Source organism: Cervus canadensis, chromosome 24 (assembly GCF_019320065.1).
Source record: "Cervus canadensis isolate Bull #8, Minnesota chromosome 24, ASM1932006v1, whole genome shotgun sequence".
In the NCBI taxonomy this organism is placed as follows: domain Eukaryota; kingdom Metazoa; phylum Chordata; class Mammalia; order Artiodactyla; family Cervidae; genus Cervus; species Cervus canadensis.
The window spans coordinates 48,945,190-48,962,982 of record NC_057409.1 but is presented as its reverse complement, the minus strand read 5'-3'; the positions used below and the strand labels follow the sequence as shown (position 1 = coordinate 48,962,982).

Below are 17,793 nucleotides of genomic sequence, written 5' to 3'. Positions count from 1 at the left end.
CCACTCCAGTATTCTTGCCTGGGAAATCCCATGGATGGAGGAGCCTGGTGGGCCATAGTCCATGGGGTTGCAAAGAGTCAGACATGACTGAGCAACTTCACTTTCACTCTATGCTTTATGAACATTTTATCCATTTCCCAAAGTAAAGACTAATCCAAAAGGTTCAGCATATTTAAGCATCTTTAATAGAGTAATATTCCTAGTCATCATGGGTATATCTTTGTTAGCACATGCTGATTCAACGGTGGGATACAATAAAACCTTAAAATATTATTATTAGAGAGCACGAATTGAGTAAGAAGGAAGAAAGGGAAAGGGTGGGAGATGGCTTTATATAAGAGATTAAACCATGGAGCTGCTGCTGCTGCTGCTAAGTCGCTTCAGTCGTGTCTGGCTCTGTGCGACCCCATAGACGGCAGCCCACCAGGCTCCCCCATCCCTGGGATTCTCCAGGCAAGAGTACTGGAGTGGGGTGCCATTGCCTTCTCCGAACCATGGAGCAGACAACTTTATTATAGGAGAGTCTTCTGCCAATTTGCTCTCAACCAAGGCCCCTCAGCTGACCAGCAGGTTGGGGGGAGCTGGGAGACGGGAGGGATGCCCCAAGACAAGGATGGGAAAGAGGTGGCACCAAGGGATCCTTACAGTGCCGGCTCTTGGTCTGAACTTTTTTTAATTAAAGAGAGTGACATGAGCTTCTCACTTACTTTCCCATTTCCTAGCTGACAGCTCAATTTGCCAGTAGACAATGCTGTCTATACTGGAGGAGGAAGGGCTGAATTATTGATGACACTGTAAAGCAATATTTCATGACACTGAAAGATGTTCATGATTAGTGATATTTGGTGAACAAAAAGCAGGTCATAAACAGTATATATGCTCTGATTGTATCTTGTTTTTAAATGTGTGTCATGCATGATGTGTATGTTGTATACAAATGAGTAGAAGTATGTTTAGAGGTTATCTCAGTAGTGGACTTTATATATTTTTATTATATATTACTATAATATTTATTAATTATATTACAGTATATTAATGATATACTATAATACATACTAATTTTTATTATATATATTACTATATATGTGTTTATATTATATACCCATCTCTTTATTTTTAACTTCTTGGCATTTTTGTGAAAATTTTTCTTTATATGGGTCTTCCCTGGTGGCTCAGATGGTAAAGAATCTGCCTGCAATGCGGGAGACCCAGGTTCAAGCCCTGGGTTGGGAAGATCCCCTGGAGAAAGGAATGGCTACCCACTCCAGTATTCTTGCCTGGAGAATCCCATGGACAGAGGAGCCTGGCAGGCTATAGTTGATGGGATCACAGAGAGTTAGACATGAGTGAATAACTAACACTTTTCACTTTTCTTTACATGAGACTAAAAAGTGAAAAAATGTCTCGCAATACAGGGGTTAGGGAGTAAGAGGTACAAGCTTATGTAAAAAATAAGCTATAAGGATATATTGTACAGCATTGGGAATATAGCCAATATTTTATAATAACAATAAATGGAGAATAATCTTTAAAATTGTGAACCACTATATTGTACACTTGTAACTTACATAATATTATATATACATCAATTAAAAACTTTTTTTTTCATTTATTTTTATTAGTTGGAGGCTAATTACTGAAAAAAATTTATCTTTAAAAATGATGCTATCTTTTAAAGTTCTATTCCACTGGAAAAGCTGTCTCCCTGAGACACTCATTTCATAATTAACTTACTTTTTATTTTTTAATTTGGGTCAGAATTGCATTTATAATCATCTCCAGACACAGGCATTTTCTAAAATGAGTGTTTCCCTCCTTTGGCAAAACCAACACTGCCCCATTACTACAGCAGCTCTCCCACCGCCCTGTCCCACCGTCCTACTGGGCAAGAGCCTCTGGGAAGAACACATAAAGTCTACACCACCCTGGGAAAGAGGATCTGACCTGCATTTTCCTGCGGGCATGCGAGCAGCCTGTTTTTCAGAATGTTTAAGAGAGCATTTGCCATAAAGTGAATTTACAGTCTCCTAAGCCCATCAGGGCACGGGGGACAGGAAATCTACAGAAATGCAAAATACAGAGCTAACTACCAACCAGGAAGCAGAGGAAGGGCAGTAATGTGTTCAAGTCAGACGCCTCCACAGACACACCGGCCTGCCTCCATCATTATTTACCATCTGGTCTATAGTTACTTTATTACCAAAAGACAGAAAAAGAGAGCCACGGATTCAACTTGTTCTGGCTTCAGAGACACCCCTATATACTTTAACACACTTCTTGGCCCATGTTGTGAGTAGCATTATTTACTGCTACTGCAATGAGGACTAGGAAGTCGGAGAAAAGAATGAAACTCATTTGCTTCCCTGAAAGGCCGAAAGGCCCTCAATCATCCATGTCTAGAATAAGATGCCCTCCCTTCTGCTGGGACTGCCTGTCCTCAACCTTTACAGCCACTTCCACTATCACTTCTCCAGGGTGCAGCCTACCCTGCTTGACATAGGATGATGCCAGACTTCCTAGGGAAAACACATTTTAAGGAAGAAGTAGATCCATTCATTTTGTATCCAGTATGTACAATGTCACATTTTGAATGTTAGACATCATCTCACAAATAAGAAAAAGAAATACATTGGGGTTGAATAGCTTGGTACAGACCAGTTCTTTAGTTCTACAACTTAAACTTAGTAGGAAACTGCAGGAATGATGGCTTTAGTGTATCTGTGCTGACAGTAGGAAAAAATGGACTCAGTCATATACACCATCTCTTTAGATCAGAGCCAATCTTACAGATCTTTTTGGCACTTAACACGCCACATTTCATGATGACAGTTATCAGTGAAGAAATCATTTCTGATAAAACTATATGGTCAGGCGCTGAAGTTCTCCTTTTATGTTTTTCTTCCAATGTACCACTTTTGTGAAGCGAATTTTAATAGTTTCAGCAGGATGGTGGCTCCCAGAAGAATCATAATAAAAGGTTTAAAAGAACAAAGAAAACATACTATCCTTAAGGACTTTCATGCACATTATTCTCACTCACTTGACACAAATACTCCTTGAGCAGGGCATTGTTATTTCTACTCTTCAGAGATGGATCCAGGCTCTCAGGATCACATAGCTAGTGTATCAAAGTGCTTAAATCTGCACTCATATCTCCTAACAAGGCTATGTAAATTGATGAACCGGTGAAGCAGAATAGTCAAGTAGCTCTTTCCTCCCACTGGACTTAAAACATTAGAGCCTGTTACAGGCAAGGTATGAAAATGGTCTGCTTGCCTGATGTGCCTCATATCTTTATGTATGACTTTTACAATCTGGGTAGAACTGGAATCTAGAACCTAGAGCCTCAGGTCACAAGGCAGAAAGGAAGCAACAACAAAGCCTGTTGCCCAACTGCATGTGTGCAATGCTACGAAGAGCCCCACCATGTATGATGAGTCAAGTATATGAACTTCCTGGAGCTCCTGGGGAAGTAGACAAGTGAATATGGCCTGACCCCCAAGATTCTTCAGCAACCTGTCAGTGCTACTTATTGATGAACTGAACCTAACAGACCACCCCTTCCCTGGCCATTTAAAGTTGGAGAAACAGAGGCTGAGAGATCAAGTGGTCTTTTCTGGTCCCAGACTCAGCTGGTGGCAGAGGTGGGCAAGAAATCCCAACCTCCCAAAAACTCCAGGTCTTCTAACTTCCAACCCTGTGCTCTTTCCAATAAGCTGCAGCCTGACATATATTACAGATGATGATGGCAGAAATCATAATTGCAGCCATCATCAGCTGGGCCAGGGTCAGCAGTAAATGTTTTATATGCAAGATTTCATTTAATCTTCAGAATTACCGACCTACAATGTAGATGAGGAAACAAACAGAGGTTCAGAAAGATTAAGTAACTTCTCCAAGACTACACTGCAGGCAAGTAACAGAACTGGGGTAGAGCTTAGTCTCTCTGAAGCCAAAGTTTGTTGTTTACACCAAATTGCCTTTCTCTGCTCACCAGGTTTGGTGAAAATTTCAGTGATTAAATAAAAACAGCTGATATATCTGCCTACTATTATAGTTTATTCCATCTACTTTACAAAAGCAAATCTTGAAAGAACACAATTCATCTGTCCTTTCTTGACTCTTTAATGCATCCTTGAGTTTCTCAGAAAGGTGAAAGGCCCTACTCAGAGAGTGAAAATCTGCTTTTGTGTTGCAAATGTGGCTTAAGGGTGAAAAGGCATGTTTCAGACATAAGGAAAATAAAATAAAAATTCTTCTTTAAATAATGAAATTAAATCTCTTACATTTGGAGCACCAAATCAGCCAGCTAATACTTAGATGTTTGCGTGCAAGCACCTCTGTTCACAGACTGAGATGTACCCAAAGAGGTGGCTCAGGTCAGCCCTGAGTGAGCTCTATTCATTGCTCTCTGTATTTTCAGCACCACCTTTTTACATATTTATGCTTAGAACGCTATTCTTAAAAACCAGTGCCTTACAACTGCTAAGAAGTCAGTCTTCTTAACAAGTTTCTCAAAGTCATCTGTATAGTTGTCTTGGTATCCTCAGGGGATGGTTCCAGAACTCCCTCAGAGATACCAAAATCCGTGGATGCTCAAATATAAAATGGCATATCATTTGCCTCTAACCTATGCACGTCTTCCTGTATACTTTAAATTATCTTGTGTTCAGTTGTATATGACTCTTTGTGACTCCATGGACTGTAGCATGCCAGGCTCCTCTATCCATGGAGTTTTTCAGGCAAGAATACTGGGGTGGGTTGCCATTTCCTACTCCAGGGGATCTTCCCAACCCAGGGAAGAACCCACGTCTCTTGCATCTCCTGCACTGGCAGGCGGATTCCTTACCACTGAGTCATCTGGGAAGCAAGTCATCTCTAGATTGCTTGAAATACCTAGTACAATGTAAATGCTAAGTAATAGTTTCCGCATGTAGCAAACTCAAGTTTTGTTTTCTGTAACTTTCTGGAAACTTTTCAAAAAAGTATTTTTGACCTGCAGTTGTTGGGAATCTGTGGTTGGCTGAATCCGTAGATGCAGAACTCATGGATACAGATGGGTGACTGTACTTAAACTCAGGATAACATCATGGGGAACTTAGTATCACTTGGGAAGATTTAACCTCCCCAGAAAGCAGTTTTATTATTAGTAAAATGAGAGGCAATCTGAAATCCTCTTTACTCAAAAATTCAATATGTTACTGCTGATTGATAAAGGAGTTCTGAAACTAACTCTTCTCTGTTCCTCTTTATTTGCTCCCTGCTTTTCTTCTGCTTCAGTTCCAGTTTGCTCCATTCAACCCAGTTTTTTCATTCACAGATGCTGCCTTACGAGTCTCTTAGATTTATTAGTAGCAGCAGAAAAGCTATTTTTTTCCACTCAAGGAAATATATCATTTTATTACGTATGAGAGTACAATGCAGAGAGCATTCACAAGGTGGAAAGGCATGTATGATAGATTGAAGAGGCATATTTACATGATTTAATTTTCCTTAGAAACCACAATGGTCATTTTTAGTGAAGGGATTCAAAATAGTTACCAGTGAAAAACTTAAAACTAGAGCTTCTGAGACATAAATTAGAGCCACAAGTGTGACCAACATTGCTTCTCCAATCACTAACAAACGCTTTGGTTCTGTCGTATTTTGTATTTTAAGATATGTACGTATGTTCTTCACATATGATCAGGAATATCTTTCTTTCCATTATTTAGAAAGGTAATCCAAGATCAATTCATTCTAAAAGCTTTTTCCACTCTTCTAAACTTTCAACATAGAAACAGCAATAAATCAACATACACTTAAGCTGAAGTTCCCCCCTAGAGCACTGTAGTGAGAGTACAGAAATGTTTTCTACTTTACCTGGGAAGAGCAGTGATTTTCCCCCATTTCTCCACACAGAATCTTCTTGGGCCATTACTGCCTCGGAGAGAAGCAAATCCTTCATAGGGAATGCTGGATGTGCCTGTAACGAACTATCAACCCAAGAAAACAGAAGGAGAAGGTGAAGCCAAGAGACCAGTCTCTAGGAAAGGCTGGCATCATTCATATACAGAGGTCCTGGGGAAGAACAGCATACTGCTCACTGGTGGTAAAGCTCAGAAGATAAAACTATATAAAGACAGAATAACTATAATGTGCGAATTCTGACTAAGAGCTGGAGAATCCCAAGGAAGGACAGTGCATTAAAAAGGGAAAGGGGATGTGGACGGTTTGTAGAAAATACAGCATCCTATACATTCTTTAACTTAGAAGCTTAAACCACGCATACTTTCCACTAGAGATTAATAAAGTGGACATGTCGATTAACCTAAGTCTACTTAGCATCAGTCCTTGATCAATTTGAGGTGAATGAAAAACAAAAAGAACTTCTAGGCCTGCAAATTTGAGACTCAGACCTGTAATCCAAAGGAGCTAAGATTCAGCCTACTTGTAAGATTTTGTCTAAGCAAACAAAAGGCTTCCTCATGTCTGACATTTCTTTAGCTGCAACCAACAAACAATTGCCGTGTATAACTATAACACCATGAGAAAATAATGGGTTAGTTCTCCCAGTATTCTTAAACTTCAACATCATCTCAAATTTGTGGAAAGTTAGATGGAAGAAAAGAAGGGACTCTCTATCAAGGAACTGGATCATTTCTTGATAAAGGAGACTGAAGATTATCTCTTTCTGTTGCAGAGATGCTGGCCTGCAGAGAACTTGGAGGCCCTCTTGATGAAGGGATCAAAGTGCCCTGAAGGCGGATGTTGTTCTGAGGACTCTTGGATGGCAATCGGTACTTCCTCACAACTCTAATGAGATGCTTGGACTAGTTAGAGATGTTCTGCATAGTGATGGAACCAAAGAACCATGCAATCAGAAGAGTCTGGAAACAGTGTACTCAGAATATGCAGATAAACATGGGATATATTTACTGAGTATAGTTAGCTATTATTAAAAATATGAAATTCCAACAATAATTAATGCATTAAAAAGATTAACTAAAGGCATCTTACCTGTAACAACCTCAGTCGTTGTTCATTGTTGAATCTTTCCACTGCAGCCCAGAACCACCGAATTACAATGTGATTGTCATGATATCCTATCAAATCAATCATGAAAACTAGTATTACTTTGAGTTTTCTATCTTAAGTCACTATGACACTGGCATGTCAACAAAAGACTCCCAGACATAAATCATCATCTTGGATTCATTAAAGGTTATCTACCATTTTAGACCAAGGAATAACACTGTTAGTGTGATCACATGAGTGTCAAAAGTAAAACAAAACATTAAATGGAACCAAGAAATCTGTTTCCATTTAGAGGTCACTAAATGAAGCTAGCGGAGAGAACAAGTGAGTTATCGTTAACCATACCATTTTTGAAAAATACAGTTGCTGGTATTGGAAATGCTTGAACCTTTCGTTCATTCAAGAAATAATTTTCTACAGGAGTCTGAGCAAACTCCAGGAGTTAGTGAAAGACAGGGAAGCCTTGCGTGCTGCAGTCCACGAGGTCACAAAGAGCTGGACACAACTGTGTGCTGAATAACAAACCACTATGCCAAGCACTGTTACTACGTCTGAGGGTTGAGGGTACAATAGCAAAGAAAATAGACCCTCACAGGGCTTCTGGTAAAGGAGAGAGACATAAATCAAATAATTACACAAATAAACATATATTGCAAACTATTTTAGAACTATATATAATGTTGATATTTTAAAATCAAATTACTTTTTGTTAACAAAAAGGGAAAATAATTACACTACTTTCATTCTTTCAACGTGTAAATTTCAAAGAATCATCAACCTAAATGTTACTTTTATTCCACACTGTAGTAGAGTTTAATAAAATGTCAACAGTGTCATCCCACAGGAGGATTAAGGGAGTAGCAGTGGATTCCAAAACCTCAGTGGAGAAAAATTACGTTCAGAGAGAAGCTTGACAAAGATTACGGCACAGTTGGTGATTCAGCCCAGCTGACTGACATACGCAGTGTGCAGAGAGCAGCTCTAATTCTGAGTCAGCAGCAGTGAGTCCTGAAAAATTTCCTTCGAATTTTTCCTCACGTGGGTTTTGAGGGGACTCTTGCCTTACTGTTTACCATCTGGTCAGTGATGCCCTTTGGAGAAGAAAGGGATCCAAAGGAAGGGTAAATACAGCTAGATTGGACACGGAAATCCAGAGGCTTGTTGTCCTGCCTTTGGCAAAGATGAGCTATTTGGTGCTGAGAAAAGAGTTTTGTCATCTATAAAATAAGTGCAGTGGCTCTTTATAGCTTTAAAGTTTTCTGACCCTTTGAACTGGCCCTTTTATGCCTCTCCTTTGCTGTCTGTGCCAAAACCATTTAGAGAAGGAGGAGGAGTGAAAGTATCTCGTGGTATTCTCTACAAACAGCTGCCCGTGAACATACGGCAAACGCCAGCAAAGCCGCCCCTTCATTCAATGCCAACTAGCTGGGTTAGCAAACACGGCAACTGCACATCTTGCCCTTTTCCTGCCCCTCCCTCCCCCCAGCACTCTCTTCCCAAGGATTTTTTTTTTTTTTTGGTTTTTTGTTTTGTCTTCCCAAGGATTTTATTTGATAAGATTGACAATAAGCAAAGAAATAGGTACTTGATTTGTCATAAACAGAGAAAAAAAGTCTATCCTATGTAAACAGAAAAGTGGCTGATGTGATTGTTATTAGAATCTCCTGAGGGTGTGTGTCGTGGGTAAAGAATGAGCTAATAGTATTTATGGTAACACCTAAGTGACGTAGCATGCTGGAGAAATTGTATTTTAGTGAATGAAACTGGTTTAGTTAACAGTTATAACAGCCAAGGCCTCTGTGGCTTATGCAGAGGGCCGATTGGTAAAGACTTATTACAGCAACTGGACTTCAGAAATAGCAGCAATGGACACTGCTATTTAATCCTGCCTTTCAGAGAAAATGGGTAGGCAAGGCCAGCCCAGGGCAACAGTGATGGACTGGAAGAGACAAGCATAAGCCAAAATAAAAGCAACTGAGCCAATGTTAAGGTATACTTTTACTCCGTAGTTTTAAAGTTTTCTTCCTTTAAATCTCTGTTTCAATTTACCGATAACTGGAGAACTGCTCAGCTCTAATTTTAGTCTGCTAAGTGATTAATTCAGTGACTTAAAGCTTGTATTCTTCACTCTCCAAGTTCATAATTACTGCTCACCTCTTACATTCTAAATTAAAAGACAAAAGCAAAACCCAACTGTCATTTGTCATGACTTTCTGAAGACTTAATAACACTACAATAAATTTCAGAAAATATATTTGTTCTTCCCTTCAAAGTATTGAATAAAACTAACTCTGGGTTAGCATCAGGTCGTTTTCCAAGTGTATTGATTCAGCAATCAAATCACAATGCCAACTGCTAATTGAAAATTTGTACTGATCTATAGAATGCCAGCCCTAAAGCTTCCTATCTGGTGACGTGTCCAGTTTTAAGCTGCTTCCCCAGTGGCTCAGCAGTGAAGAATCCACCTGCAATGCAGGAGATGGAGGAGATGTGGGTTTGATCCCTGGGTGGGAAAGATCCCCTGGAAGAGGGTATGGCAACCCACTCCAACATTCTGGCCTGGGAAATCCCATGGACAGAGGAGCTTTATGGGCTACAGTCCATAGGGTCACAAAGAGTCAAACATAATTGAAGATACTGGGCACGCATGCAGGTTTAAGCTAATCTTACAGCAGTTTCCTTTTTGGTTGAACCTAATGCTTGAATTCTAAAAGGGCTTGTTCAATAAATTTGAAATCTGAGAACCGTATCTTATTCTATTCATGAGTTTCAACTGTGAATTACAGCTGGTAAGTAGTTCAAGTGAAATGTAGAAAAACTACGTTTGCTCATTAAGAAGTTAAGAGGGTGTGCCTCTTCAGGTTTGAGAATGAAGACAGAAGAGGTGGAGTTTAACCAGTTGGATATGAGCTCCTTGATGCTTCACTAACAACACCATAAAACAATTAATTACTGTTCCTATGGTCACATTTCTTCGCCAACAATTAAGACTTATGACATCCTCAGATGGTGCGTAAACAATCCTCCTTCCACTTGACAGATGAGACAGCTAGGGGAAGAAGGGCATGTACCTTGCCCACGGTCTCAAAGGAGAGGGCGTCAGACCTATGATTAGAGAGCAAGTGCCTCTGCCTGTCCTGGATCCAGATCCACATGCTGAACCACTTGCCTCCCTGTAGTCTGAAACTTAAAATCCAGCCACCTATAAGTCAAATTTCACCTCCTCTGTATTCTGTGTTGTTTCTCCAATCACTTAGGTCTATTTCAGCTGTGCCTGCGATGACCAGTTCTAGTTCTCGTGCATCAAAAACAGATACCAGCCTGGCATCCACCACCTGTGGAATAAAAAGAATATAGGACATGGCTTAAGAACCTGGAGAAGCCTCAGCTACAATTACACTTCATCAGAAAAGGAGGGCACAAGGAGTGTTGGGAACGCATGGATGTGTTCTGTGGAGGCACTTTTAAAACTGTAAAGTTCTCTACAAATATATTTTTAGTACAAGGTTGATGAAATTTTCAACAGCATTTTTGTTTTATAATTGGTCACTAATTAATTCTTTTTTTTTTTTCCTCTTGGAGAAGATTCAGTGCTTCAGTCATTTTCATAGTTTATCTTTATTTTAGCTATGTGGGCTTTTTCACAAAAGAAGTCACATGAAATACTTGTAACAACTCATTCTGACCCTCAGATACTATCATTTCACATACCGGGCATGAGATTTGATTACCCATATCTAAGCATGAGTAAGATGCATGACTTAAATGTTATTAGTGGTCATGAAACTCTCAAATGCTATTTGAATTCAGGTCATTTCAATGATTTCTTGTAACAGGGGAATAATTTTTTCTTTTTTGTATTCTTGAAACATATAGGAAAAATCATTGAAGTGTTTAAATTGAATTAGCAACAGTAAATAAGGCAAAAGAGAAACGAGAATACGACACACATATGAAGCAGAGGGAGGCGGACCCAGGTCCCACTGGGCTCAGCTGAGGTCCCCACTGCAGCTGGTGGCCTTTACCTCATAGAAGCCGCGCACCAGGCTCTCTGTCTGCTGCACGACGCCCCTCTCAATCCTCCACTTCACCATCCTCTCAATATACTCCTTCTTGTTCTTCTCTGTGACTGGGATGTTGGCACCCCCTGGTTTTAATTCTCGTTCAGTAATCTGTGATTAACAAACAAAAAGGCTGACCATAAAGCAATATGCTTGATGTTGTAAGACTAGTGCTTGCGATGAGCTGGAATCGGACGCTACCTGTCCCAGCCCTGGGCACATCTACAAGCAGGAGGTCAGCACCAGCAGAGCTGGTACCACACAGTGGTACCAGGGAAAACAGGCACCAAGCTGCTGTCTGAGCACCTCCATGGCTAAGTATATACGTGCCACAAGTGCTCCAGGGTAAGCTTTAAATCCACAAATAAGTCTTCTAAATGAAAACGAAGAGGTTTCAAATTCTGTGTCACTGCTATCTGAAGGTCTGACAAGACATTACCACAAATTTCTTCAGGATTCAGAATCAACTATATACAGAAAGCAAATATTTAGGTAAAGGTTTACCTTAAGGAAGCAGAATTACATTCAAGCAAATGTTAACTTGAGACATACTTTCCAAAATATGAAATTCAAGAGACCAGCCAGGTATTAATGTCTAACTAAGAACATTACTTATGAACCAGCATACAATTTCTGAAAGAAATCTTTTAACCAACTCTTTCATCAATTCAAAAAAGAAGTGTTTTCAAGCCTTTGCCAAAATAGTGTTTACTTTCCCCCAGCTTCAAAACAATCCATTTTAGTTCTTAACCATGAATGAGAATTAAGTACAAGTGCCAACTGAATATTTTAATATTCAACTCTGCGGTAGCATGGATTTTTATAAACTATATTTTATATCAGGTACATTCTAATATCTCATGAGGATATTTTAGTTGGAAATAAAAAGATTGCTTGTAACTCACAAATAGTTATCACTCTCTATAAATTAAAACATCTTAATCTGAAGCTGGCATTATAATAACCTTTGTAACCAAGATTATTGTTAACTGTACATAAATTTGGGATTAAACCACCCAACCAGCCACAAATAAATAAACATTTGATCTTAGCCACTGAATTAATCCTTCACCAACCAAAAGTCTTCAATTACCACACACAATCACCATTATTCACACACAGACCTGCCCAAAAACTTCTTCGTTCACAGTGAACGTGAGGTCCAGGATGTCATGGATGTCGTTGTCTTTCATCCACTGCAGGCTCTGATGGAACTCTTCATCAAGGTATTCTAGATCACTCAGGTCACAGAGACTAAGATGACAAACGAAGAGAAACAAATATGTAGGCATAGATATTAGCAAAATCCCAGAGTCGTGAAGAAACACACTAAGAATTAGTGACAAGTACAATATCAACTAAATAGGCAGTGATTTCTGGAATGTGTTTTGTCAAAGTCAGTAACCAAAGTGGTGAAATAATTCAGAAATGTATAAAATTTTTAAATCCTGATATGTAAAATGCTTTAGGAACCACACAGTTTGTTTTATCTTTTACAGACACAGAACTGGGGGTGCAGAGAGTGGCTGCCCATTTGCACAGCCACCCACAAGCAATGCCAGGGGTGGGACTGGGACTTGGGCTGACAACTTGGGTTCAGTAATCTTTGGCTAGGTTAAACTATCTTAAATTATCATCTTCCTAATTAGAAATTCTTTGTACATTTCTATACTGTACTTTAACTTTTTTTTCCCCCAAAGACTAGACTCTATGATCCACATTCACATATATCCCTTTCTTCTTCATGGTTCTTACTCTTTCCATGATTCTGAAAACTGAAAGCCACAGAATTGCTCTACAGTTTTAATAGCTTTCTATAGTTCTCTCTTCTTTCTTCATTGCTGAGAGAAGTTCTACATGAGATGGAGCTACTATTACATGTCCCTGTTGTAAAGGTAGTAGCAACTGACTTGCTTTATTGTTTTGGAATTTCCTCCCATCAGCCCAGTTTCAAAGATGATTTTTGTTTAGTTCAGTCTACACATGTGTGAGACACCAAGTATGCACCAAACATCTTAATAGCTACTTGATAAACAGTTACTGCCCTCAAGGAGCTAACGGTCTACTTGGAGAAACAAAGATACAATTAGATAAGTTGATTTAAGGTGGTAAGAGCCTAGGGTGGATAACACATTATTTGTGCACTTTTTTATATGCATGTTATGCTTCAGTTAAAATAAAAAAAGGTGTGTAAAGTAAATACAGGGACCTCCCACAGAAAACATGCAAGACATTTATTTTGACCTGGAAACTGATTGATTTTTCTGATTATGTTTTTCATTTAGTAAGACAAACAGATTTCTATATAATATTTTATTGGTTCCATAATGCTTTCACATATAGGGTCTCCACCAAAATGTTACAGAGTAGGAATACCTATCTCAGTTTTACTGATGAGAAACTCAGCTAAGGAATGTTATATAAGTTGCCTGATGTCACACAGCCAGTAGGTAGCTGCGACAGAGCTTGAAATCAGATCAACATTTAAAAAAAACATTTTCTCATTTTTAAGATGAGAAAACTGCATATCAGTAACTAAGCGAAGATCAAAAGTGGCTGGGGAAAAGCTGTTTTATCTCCTGATTTCTTGTCCAGTGCAAATTCTACTCCTTCCCCTCTCCCACAATGGTATTACATTTTCTCCAGCAACAAATGACATCTTCAGTTTACTCTGTACAGTTGATTTAAGACACAGTTCAACCTAATCCATGTAAACATTTGAAGATCAAAACTAATCTTCGGACAGTTTTTAAATAGATTATTTATCAAGCACTGTAAGTGCCAGGTGTTGAGGCTATGATACCTGATATAAACAACCAAGCTACACAATCATGACCTGGAGATTTAGAAGAAGCTTTTTGGAGTAGATGACACCTATATTAAAATCTGCAGGATGTTTCAAGCTCAAGAGGTAAAGGGGAATGAATAAAAAGGAGAATGGGAGAAAAGAGAGGCAGGAGAAGACAACCTGAACAAAGCACAAAGGGATGGAGTATACAGATATTCCAAGCATATGGCAGCACCAGAGAGTTAACCATAAGACAGGATGTCCAGAGAATGAGGCTGGAAACGTATCTAGAAGCTGGTCTTGAATGTCATTCTAAGGAGCTTGGTGACTCAGAACTACTGAAAGGTTTTAAAACAGGCAATGACATGATCAGATATGAGGTGTGACTTTAATTTGTTTATCCGCAAGTGGCTGTGTAGAGGATTACTTATAATGGGGGGTGGGGGTGGGTATCATTGGGTGGAAACCAATTAATAGACCACCACAGTAACCTGTCTAAAGTAAGATAAGGATTTTACTTAGAGCACAACTATCAGTGTAGACTGGGTATGTGTGTGATCGTGTCTGACTCTGCAACCTCATGGAATGTAGCCCACCTGGCTCCTCTGCCCATGGAATTTTCCAGGAAGGAATATTAGGGTAGAGAAGATGAACTTTAGAATTATTTAGGAGGCAAATGTGGAAATGAGTAAACCATTTTAGTGGGTGGGTAAAAGGAAGCATATCTAAAATGAGACAGCAAATGAACTCAAGTTATAAGATAACTCTGATTCACTGCCAGTCTTGAGGGCCACTAGCTGAAAAATTCCTAAGGCCACAAGTTTAGCAGGCAAGACAACCTGAATGATTTGTGACCTGTACCATGGGAATGGGGTAGGAGGTGGGGAAGAGAAGAAACTGCTGTGCATTTACTCCCCTGTTTAAGGGTGACTCCCAATTTCTGACCAGAGTGATTTGAGTGTTGGTACTGTGAACTATGATGAGGCACATGGCAGCAGGTATATTTTTAGGTCAGGAGAAATTGATGAGTCTAGTTTTAACCATGTTGGTTTTGAGGTGCCTGTGAGACATTCAAGAAGAGACAGTAAGTAAAATATTGACTGCTTGAGCTTACAACTCAAGAGAGATCATATCTAAGGGTGTGGACTGGAGAGTCAGTAGATGAGACAGCTGAAGAGATTTCCCATGAGAACATACATAGAGAAAAGAGGGGGGACCAGGATGGAAGCTTCAGGAATATCAAGGTTAAAGGGCAAGTCAGGACACCCACAAAAGAGGCATAGAAGTAAAAGGTGAACCCAGAGAGCATAGTGTCATGGACACCAGAGAAGGAAGAACTCAAGAAAAACGGACAGGTCTGGGAGGGGTCAAGAGTATCAAAAGCAGCAGAGTGGTCTATTAAAACAGAGACTAAAAAGCATTCTTTAAAAACTTCCACAGGTTACTGGTGAGAAGAAAGCTAGACTGAAGTGTGTTGAGGGCATGTCAACAGTCAGCATAGATTACTCCTGCAGGAAGTTTAAATGGGAAGATGAACGATAAGGCAATGAAACAGAAAGAGGCAAATAGGCCAGAAGAACCAGAGAGGCAGAAGGCCAGAGTCTAGGTGCTCAGGGCTTCACTGGCCCAGACATCAAAAGAGACGATGGCAGAAGTCTTCCTACTGGCCCTCTTTAAGAAGCCATTAGAAATCCTTTCCGTTGAGGTCTAGGCTCACAGAAAGCAGATCCATGGACACATGGCCTTGGTGAGGGGATGAGCTGGTCAGAACCATGCAATCAGGCTGCACTTTCTCGTTGCAAGTTTGAGCGGCTACTCTCACAGACAGTTGCCTTCTGTTCAGCCTTGTAAATGACTACTGATTACAGGACAGAAACTGTTTGCTCTACATTTTACAATAATTGCAATCTTTCACTGTGGTAACAATGAAGAAAAAGTTCTGTGAATGCTAAATTTTCATCTGCCATCATAAATTACTGCCTTGCATATGGAGAGATTTCAAGAAAAATATGGGACTTGAAAAATACGGCCCACCTCTAACAAACAAATGTTAAAAAAGGAGAGGGAACATGTGAATCAAGAATAAGCAGTTCAATGTTTGCTTAAGGCAAAATGTAAAATGCATCTTGTGAAAGATGGGGGGCTATGAGTCACCAAGACTAATCCACAACTATTCTATTAATAATTGACATTAATACCACAGGAATTTCAGCACTGTATTTGAAGTACAATTGTTTTGAAGAAACATGTGTAGCAACAAATGAGAATGAATTACTCAGAGCAGAGCAAAACTAAGCCTTTGGGAACAAGACGGGAATAAAGGATCAGAAGCTGGAAAAATCCAGTAACCATTTTTGAAATTAGATTAGTTGATTAGTTTCAGAAATCTAAACCACTATTAAGTAAATAATAATAGATTTGAGATAGTGAGTTAAAAAATGACCTTGACAAAAGATTCTTTTGGATAAAGGAAATACTTCATTCTTTACATGCAAATTACACAAGCAATAAAAATACTCTTACATTCTGAGAAGAGCCTTGTAAAAGGGCCGTGTGAAGAAGGCATCCAACAAATACTGGTGAATTAGTGCAAGACCAAGGATCCTACCACTGAACCGGAACCTGTGAAGGAAAAGCAGGAGATGGTTTACATATCTTGGAGCAGTTTCTAAATGGTTCTGTTTCCTCTCAAGAATGCCTTCCAGTTCTAACCACCTAAGTTTTTCTAAGATGAACTGCCTTCCAGGTTCATGAGAATCTGTATGCACGGCAGGCTGTCTTCATTAGTTGATTTTCACATCTACTTGCAGAAAAAATCTGTGTCAATCTGATATTCAGAGAGATACTGCTGCACCTCCCCCCATGTCAGTGAGGTCCAGCATGTAGCACTCTACATGGCCAGCGTGAAATCCCTGTTAGCATGACAGTGAAATGTCCTTAAATCACTTGTAAGAAATGTTGACACAATGAGACCAGTAATGGTGGGGAAAATGTAGTTTGCGTGCATGAATATTAGCAGGATTTCTCTAATGCAAACCTAGTAGCAATTCCCTTTTGAGGAAAAGCCCAGGCTCAGAGTGAGAAAGTTTCTAGTCCTATTCTCTCTCAAACCCCTCTCTTAACAGAAACTGTCACCATCCAAGAATTATGCATGTGTACATTTGAGGGAGTTTCCTCATGGGACATTCTGTTCTCTAAAATTTCAGTGCTCAATTCTATTCTGAATCACTTCGGAAACTTTATTAAATATATCTGTCATGGCTGGATTTGCTGAGATGTACATATATTTTCTTTTTCAAAAATATCCAAGTTTCTAGCCTTTTGAAAGCCTGATGCCCTCTGAAAGTGTAAATCCACACTGAGGTTCGTAGTGTCCAACTGTAATTTCACTGTTAGGCAACCATCTTAAGATGAATGCCCAGCAGCTTTGTTTTTCTTTATTTCCACTTAGGTAAGCATAACTGCAATAGCTACTCTTAGGAGGACCTCTAATTGTAGTTAAACGGAAGTTAATTTGAAGAATAAGTCCTAAACCTTAATGCCCTCCACCCACCAGCATTAACCTCATGACTCAAAGAAATTTTTTCCATGATTCCTATTCACATTCTTTTTTTTTTTGTTACAATAGTGAAAATGAACAGAAGCAAGCAAACGGATCATACAGATACTTCAAGTCTATAAATGCAGGGATGTAAAAAATGTCACAGAGTGCAATTTGAGGTTTTAAGAATAAATAATTCCCAGATGGGAATCCTATACCAGCTTTACTTGACTTTGTGTTAAAAAATAGGAGTGGGGCAATTCCTGGCTACAAACTTGAAATAGTGACGGGTAAGGGGCCTCTGCTGTGACCCTACACCCCTGCCTGCCTGCCGGGGTTCTCTTCCACCATCGGTTCCTCTAGGCCACTCTGCCTTCCTGTCCTCC

The 17,793-nt window shown here is 39.5% G+C and overlaps 1 protein-coding gene across 5 annotated transcripts in view; it reads right to left on the bottom strand.

The window, feature by feature from the left end:
* HECW2 (HECT, C2 and WW domain containing E3 ubiquitin protein ligase 2) overlaps positions 1-17,793 on the bottom strand; it is a 420,397-nt gene that overhangs the window by 16,131 nt on the left and 386,473 nt on the right. For all 5 annotated transcript variants that reach the window (XM_043445118.1, XM_043445119.1, XM_043445120.1 and 2 more), the window contains 6 exons: positions 16,390-16,488; positions 12,203-12,332; positions 11,043-11,189; positions 10,238-10,352; positions 7,000-7,085; positions 5,863-5,975 (listed from right to left, as the gene is read on the bottom strand). In XM_043445118.1, coding sequence (XP_043301053.1) covers positions 5,863-5,975; positions 7,000-7,085; positions 10,238-10,352; positions 11,043-11,189; positions 12,203-12,332; positions 16,390-16,488 — 690 coding nt within the window. The remainder of the gene's footprint in view (positions 1-5,862; positions 5,976-6,999; positions 7,086-10,237; positions 10,353-11,042; positions 11,190-12,202; positions 12,333-16,389; positions 16,489-17,793) is intronic.